Source organism: Chanodichthys erythropterus, chromosome 10 (assembly GCF_024489055.1).
Source record: "Chanodichthys erythropterus isolate Z2021 chromosome 10, ASM2448905v1, whole genome shotgun sequence".
In the NCBI taxonomy this organism is placed as follows: domain Eukaryota; kingdom Metazoa; phylum Chordata; class Actinopteri; order Cypriniformes; family Xenocyprididae; genus Chanodichthys; species Chanodichthys erythropterus.
In genome coordinates, this window is record NC_090230.1 from 48,637,844 (window position 1) to 48,644,682 (window position 6,839).

The 6,839-nt window shown below is 36.8% G+C and overlaps 1 protein-coding gene across 1 annotated transcript; it reads left to right on the forward strand.

The window, feature by feature from the left end:
• Positions 1–207: 207 nt before the first annotated feature.
• cldn7b (claudin 7b) lies at positions 208–5,000 on the forward strand. The gene is made up of 4 exons (XM_067399361.1): positions 208–655; positions 2,754–2,918; positions 3,293–3,377; positions 3,523–5,000. The coding sequence occupies exons 1-4, from the start codon at positions 433–435 to the stop codon at positions 3,677–3,679; spliced, it is 630 nt and encodes a 209-aa protein (XP_067255462.1). The 5' UTR covers positions 208–432; the 3' UTR covers positions 3,680–5,000.
• Positions 5,001–6,839: the final 1,839 nt, after the last annotated feature.

Sequence of the window (6,839 nt, forward strand, 5' to 3'; positions counted from 1 at the left end):
GTATGACCAAGCTGTGATTTACTGTATGATAAGCAGTAACATTACTCATACTTCGATACGGTGTCGTCTCGAAACCCCCCGACCTCTCCAAAACAACATAGGTAAACTGAACCTAATCTACACGAAACTCAAAATGTCTCCGCCCATAAAGAGGACGAGACTCTTAAAGCTCAAATCAGCAGCTCCTTTCATATTCAAGGTGCGGCTTCACTCAACAGGTGTCTGAGTCAGGGCATCCACAACGTCTCTTAACGGATTTTTAAAAACATTTCTAATACATTTTTTTGTGAATTTAACCGATTCAAAGTCGGAGGACAACAGAAACCGCGCTATTTTTTGGAACAATTATAGCTCTTTGCCGAACTGTTGCTTCCAGACATCAAACAGATATAGTTTCAGACTAGTTCATCTTTTTAAGTTCACTGTGAGAAGATGGCAAATAAAGGACTGCAGCTCTTGGGATTTACTCTATCGGTTCTGGGTTTGATTGGGCTCATTGTCGGCACAATCTTGCCTCAATGGAAGATGTCTGCCTACGTTGGAGATAATATAATCACAGCGGTGGCGATGTATCAAGGCCTTTGGATGTCGTGCGCATTTCAGAGCACCGGACAAATCCAGTGCAAGGTGTACGACTCCATCCTACAACTCGATGGTAAGTGCAAATCGCCTATAAGTTTGTTTTTTTTCCAAAAGCTTTATTATTGACAGCACTGCTGGATATGTATTTTTGGAATACCCGTCTAGTTGTGGTTTTAAAGTAAGGATTTGCTTGGTGAAATGTTGTACCTGAGAGGGCGCATGCGCGTACTGTACAGAGTCCTGGCATATTAGGGCTATCACTTCTTCACACTTTGATGATAATAATACGAGTGTTTTGGCTTCGAATAGTGCCATCTTACTAATGTAATTTATTTGTGTCGTGTCATTTAGCCATGTTAGCTGAGAAAATAATAGCCTACAATTAAACTTTTACATTTTGTCGATAACACACAAAACTATTGTAATGTATGCGTTTATTTTTTACCTGCTAAATATAAGGTGTAAGACACATTGTTGTGATGTTTGTCTTTATCCGTACATAAAAGCTAGCACGCAAATTGTTTTTCGTTGCCACGCCCTGTAGGTACTTCGCGGCAACTCATCTCTTGTTACCACAGCAAGGACACGCACCTGTTATTCCATCATTCCTTCCCCCTCAGAAATTCACGTTTTTCTCTTGATTATTGCAATAAAGTGAGAAAAAATGAAACGACCCATTTTGGCTGTGATGTAGTGGCGTTTGGTATCATAAAAAAATATGTTGGATTAGTATCTCTCACATTCTTGCAGAGCTTGGTGTTAGATAATGCTATTTGTTTTGATGTTATCTTTGTTATGCTAGGATTTTATGTATTGCATCGTTTTGGGTCGAAGTAAGTTCAAATGTGGTATAAAGGGCAGTTGTCCTTAAGGAATGTGTGCACAAATGCAGTGAAGTTTTCAAGCCACAGTATTCAAAATGGGAGATTAATAAACACAAAAAATGCTGATCGTTTTAACTTTAGGGTGAACATTCTGACTGGGACAATGCTAGTTTATTGTTGGGTGATACGGTTGGGTTACGCATTTACTCAAAGTAATGATTATACGGGTGTGACTCCCACCCTTCCTCCACACGCGGAAACTCAGAGCTCCTGTGTCGGGTGGGGGAGTCAGGCATTGTCTTTGAATGACTCGAGTATTTTGCCAACAGCTTATTAAAACAACCAAATGAGGACTCCTTTGTGAAAACACAAACACAGAGAATGAAGCTATTTAAAATCAAAGAGTGCCTTTTTAGAATAAAAGAGGCGTTTGCTCCTGTTATGTTTACCTTTTTTTTCATCCCCTTGTTACTCCTCACACCTGAGATTTATGAAAAGGAGTCATTTGGCTCACTTATGTCGTTTGTAGGTAAACCGTATGTTTATAGACACTTTAGTCATTTAGTCAATTACCATATCAATCTTTTGATATAGCTTGTGTAAAACACTCTTATCAGAGTTTTTTTTTTTTTTTTTTTTTCATGGTATGTTATTCACACAAAAATACAACATGTATAGACCTATTTAATGATATCTTACTGTAGTACTGCTGTTGGGGAGGAAGCATAGGATTTAACAGGGCAATAAAAAAGGCAAGGTGACGAAATGGCTAGCAACCATTTTGTAAATCCTGTAAGAATTTAAAATGCATTTTGCTTCAGGTAAACGAGTTCTTGCTAATAACTTTAGTTTTTCTTAATAATTTGGTTTGATACCAAGGAAAGTGTTGTAATTATTATGAAAGCCATGCCCACAAAGCAAAACTAGATAGATTGTTGCAGTGAAACCCAAGTTCCCATGACTGGTTAAACCTGTTCCTCCTCTAGATCTAAAGGGCATTGCTGCCTACATATGTGTACAATCTTCTCTCAAAGGAGACTTCCGGTTGGAACCGGTCTTTGTTGCACCTGACTGCAGGTGTAGTGGGGGAAGGGCTTTTCTCTTCATTCAGAGAGGGAAAAAACAAAAACCTGCAGAGAACTGGGCTATTTCAAAACTCTTCAGTCTGTTCATCATAATCTTTTTGATTCACTATTGGTGCACTTCCCCTTTTCATGTGCTGAACTGACTTCAACCATGATAAACAATTAAAATAAGCTTTTTGGTGTACTATGAATGTATAATGTCGAGACTGATTATTAACTTTTCTCTCTGCATCTTTCTTTCTCTACCCTCCCCCTCTTTCAGGTGCTCTCCAGGCAACTCGTGCCCTGATGATTGTAGCAATCCTTTTCACAGTAGCAGGACTGGGTGTGGCCAGCATGGGCATGAAGTGCACTAACTGTGGTGGTGATGACAAAGTCAAAAAGTCCCGCATTGCTATGACAGGCGGTATAATCCTCATTGTTGCAGGTACGTTCACTCTAATAAATTATATTAATGTTACTTTTGTAATTAAATTACAGCAGTGTCAAAAACAGTGTTTTGTGTACTAAAAAGGACGAAATGTACAATAAAATATAAGTAGCCTAATAAATAATGATGATTGGCATTTTCTAGATTAGGTTTTTTAAATACCAATGTTAAAGGAACTCTTGCCAGGTTTGGAATGTCTATCTCACAGTTTTGGTTTCTCATGGCTCTGAATTACAGAATGTAACTTTGTCAGATGACATGCAGAAAATGTTCACTCCCAGTCAGTGGGCAGAAACTGTCAAAAAAAAACGTTTGGAATTATTTTATTTTTTTCATAAGTAACCAATTTATCTCGTCTCTTACATTCTCAGCCCTTTGTAGTATTGTTGCCTGTGGCTGGTTTACAAGTCAAATCGTCCGGGATTTCTACAACCCCTTCACACCTGTCAATACAAAGTAAGTTCATATGTGGCTGTAAACCACAAGAAAAGTATGTTTAGGCATTTATCCATGTGTTGAACCTTATTTTATAGTCTTCCTCCTAATGAACAGTACTGAGAAGGGAAGTCACAGCTCATAATATTATACTCTATTTCTATAGGTATGAGTTTGGTGCAGCCATTTTCATCGCTTGGGCAGGTGCATTCCTAGACATAATGGGTGGAGGCATGTTGGCCGCCACGTGCCCAAAGGGTAAACCATCTCCCAAGTACCCCAAGTCCTCCAGACCCCCCAGCAGCAGCAGGGAGTACGTTTGAGCCGCATCAAATCTACACGCTGAAGAAGTCCACAACGAATCACGGAGCATGTGCAGAAGTTTCCCTAGTCAGCTGATCTGAGATCTGTTTAGATTATAGTTTCTTTTTATTGTGGTTGACTTAGATTAGAACAAACTACTCAGATCAGTGTTCTCGGGCAACTTTTATTCACGCTCGGTACAGCAGCCCACCTCAGAAAAAAAGGTCACTTCTGTTTTCTTTCTTTTGATAAGCACCAAGTCTTTTTTTTCCTTCCTATTTTGAATCCTGTTGCTGATTGTGAGTTTGGAAAGGGGTTCTTCCCCAGTGTGTTCCTCATTTCATAAGACTGCCATGTTTAGTGAACATGAAAGGAGGCATGCTCAGGGAAAAATCATCACTTGTAATGCTCTGTTACACTGCATCACTGCTTATTGCTGGAAAGCCATGTCCTGACCTCACCATCTGCCTTGCTTGTTGTGTGCATCATCTAATGAATTGTGCCAGACACTGAGGTGCATGAGAAGAACAACATGCATTTATTGTATATGTATATATATATATATATTTATATATTTTTTTTTTAAAGGGCTAATAATAATAATTATAAGAGCTATAATTTCTAGTTCACTTTGCTGCATGATTTCAGTCTGGTCCCTGTGCCATCAGACAGTCTCTTTTAACAAATGCAAACGATACTTCATTTTATACATATCAATTTTTTTAATGTATAAAATTACTGAACTAGTCCAAGAGAACTTGTTCATGTAAAGTAGTGTTATACTGATGGCACTAGAATTAAATTGTAGGTGAAAAACAAGTTTGACTTGGTTTAGAATATGATCAAGATAAAGAAGGCACTAAACTTCACTTTTGCAGATTGGTCTGTTTCTTTTACTGAGCAACATGATCAATATTTTTTTGTAAATCAAAGAAATGGCTCTTATTTATGCAAAGTTAAACTTAACCTTAGCTTTTATGCTCCAGCTCCTCAGTGTCCTAATTGTTGCATGTGCACAATTATAAAGCTAATGTTACAAAATGTTTTGATACTCCTTTCTTGTATTTATACAGTTTTATCATAGCTGGTTACAAATTAGAGGTCAAATTAGGTCTTTTTCTATCTGTCCACAACTTAACTCTGACCTTTTTTCTTTCTTTTTTTTGCTATGGTCTTTGTGCTTGGACCACTTGAGATGGGTTGCTCTCAAGTCTGTTTAGGTAAATTTAGGTTGCGTTATAGTTGATTTGTGACCAGCTTATGCAAATATTTAACTTTTAAAAAATGTTTTTGACTGTTTAAGTTGGCAAATTACACATTTTATGTAAATAAATTTTTTAAACAAGAGCTGTCCAATGTCAAGTGTTTTTTTCCCCCCATAAATGTGTCTTAATGATATCTGTGGCAGTTTACGCATATTAGTGATTTGCAAATACCTCAGCCTTTGTCAGTCACGTGGTCCTCTGACTTCTGTGTCAGCACAATTTGCATGATCTGGCTATCGCTGCAAACCTGTCTTAATGTAAATAATCCTGTAATTGGAAAATATGAGTGAAGGGAAAATGGGTCACCACTCAGCAGGTAGAATGCTGTGGGTAATAATTACTATGCCCAGCCATTTGTATTTCACGACTATGCTATTATTGGTTTTAATATATAAGAACATGATGCATAAAAGACTTGTTTGCAAGGGGAATTTGCATTTCACCAGCTAGAAATATGCAAAACAAAATGTAAGGTACTTTTCCTCCTTGTTTGGTGTTGTGCTCTCTACTGCCACTCAGAGATAAATTCCTGCTATAGATTTTCTCCTCGTCAGGCAAACGCAAAAAACATTGTTGGTCCTGCTAATTCAGACTTCAGCCCCTAAAGAAAGTCCAAATAAAAGGTAGGCTTATTCTTTATACATATAAGCTGGCATGTTTAGTAAATACGCCCCAACAACATGATTTAATTTATAACAAATCAGTAACAAGATTACAAATTATAAGCCACTGGTGGTAGACGCTTGACTACACAAATCGCCTTTACCTGAGGAAATTACCATAGTAATTACCATAGTTGATTACCTTTGACTTGAAATGATATAGGATGAAACATTTACAAAACGTAAATGTTGTCAAGATTTACATATCACAAAATATCAAAATGCCTGTTGGATAGCATACGGCTAATTGTCCCGCCAAGGGGCGCCAAGAACAATATACTCAAATCCAGAAAATGTTGGAAATTACTTAAAAAACGTAACCTACCTCCAAATTCAGTTTTTTTTCCATACATCAAACGTAAGGATTTTGAGGCAGTTTGCAAGTACGTTATCTATAATGCCAATAAATGGTTGCAAATTGCAAATTGCCAAAAAAAAAAGAAAAAAAAAAAAAAAGAGAGAGAGAGAGCTGCAGTAGGCAAAGTTAACGAAAGCCTAAAACAGAAGTGTTTATTTCTTATGGTTTGTTGCCATCTAGTGGCCAAAGATGGAACACTTTGACACTCAAAAAAGAGCTCAACTTTACACTTGTCATTTATTGAGTAAATCAAACTACACATTATTATTTTTTGGATGTCCCTTTTCCAGTGCTGAAATACAGAATGCAAGCAACACATAAAACAATATAAATTCTTCATACGTGCCACAGAATCAATCGGCCTACTGATCATAACGTATTACATAGTTGATCAAAATGCATAAAAATAATTTATCATGGCAATTATCAAGCAAGTGCATAGCTTTTCAAAGTGATAACTAATGCAACGTGCAATGTTTCATAAGGCATAAAAGTATGTAAACCAGCTAGAGATGCAAAGCCTTTAGGAAAGTGATTCTCAACCAGGGTGTGCAAAATTACTTAAGATTATAAAATAAGAAAAAAATAAATCAAAAGAATAAAAAAAAGTAATTAAACTTAACTACAATTCTAATAAGAAACAAACATTCATCAAACAAGTTTAGTTCTGAAACCACTGGAAATTAATCATATTATTTTAACCTATAGATTCTGTTACTAAAAATGTTTGAAAACAAGAAGCTCTGAAATATCTTAGTCTACTTGAATATCATCTTTAGACAAAAGGTTGAAAATCACAACTCTAGGAAGCAGCATATATTTCCAACATTACCTGGTTTTAAGAGTCAAACTGAGTAAAAATACAAAAACACTGTGCTAATCGTCTCGCCAAACG

Excerpts from the sequence above, each read along its gene's own strand:
- cldn7b (XM_067399361.1), top strand. The coding sequence starts at position 433 with ATGGCAAATAAAGGACTGCAGCTCTTGGGATTTACTCTATCGGTTCTG. Across the intron at positions 2,919-3,292 it reads TATAATCCTCATTGTTGCAG|CCCTTTGTAGTATTGTTGCC; the intron begins GTACGTTCACTC and ends TTACATTCTCAG. Across the intron at positions 3,378-3,522 it reads TTCACACCTGTCAATACAAA|GTATGAGTTTGGTGCAGCCA; the intron begins GTAAGTTCATAT and ends CTATTTCTATAG.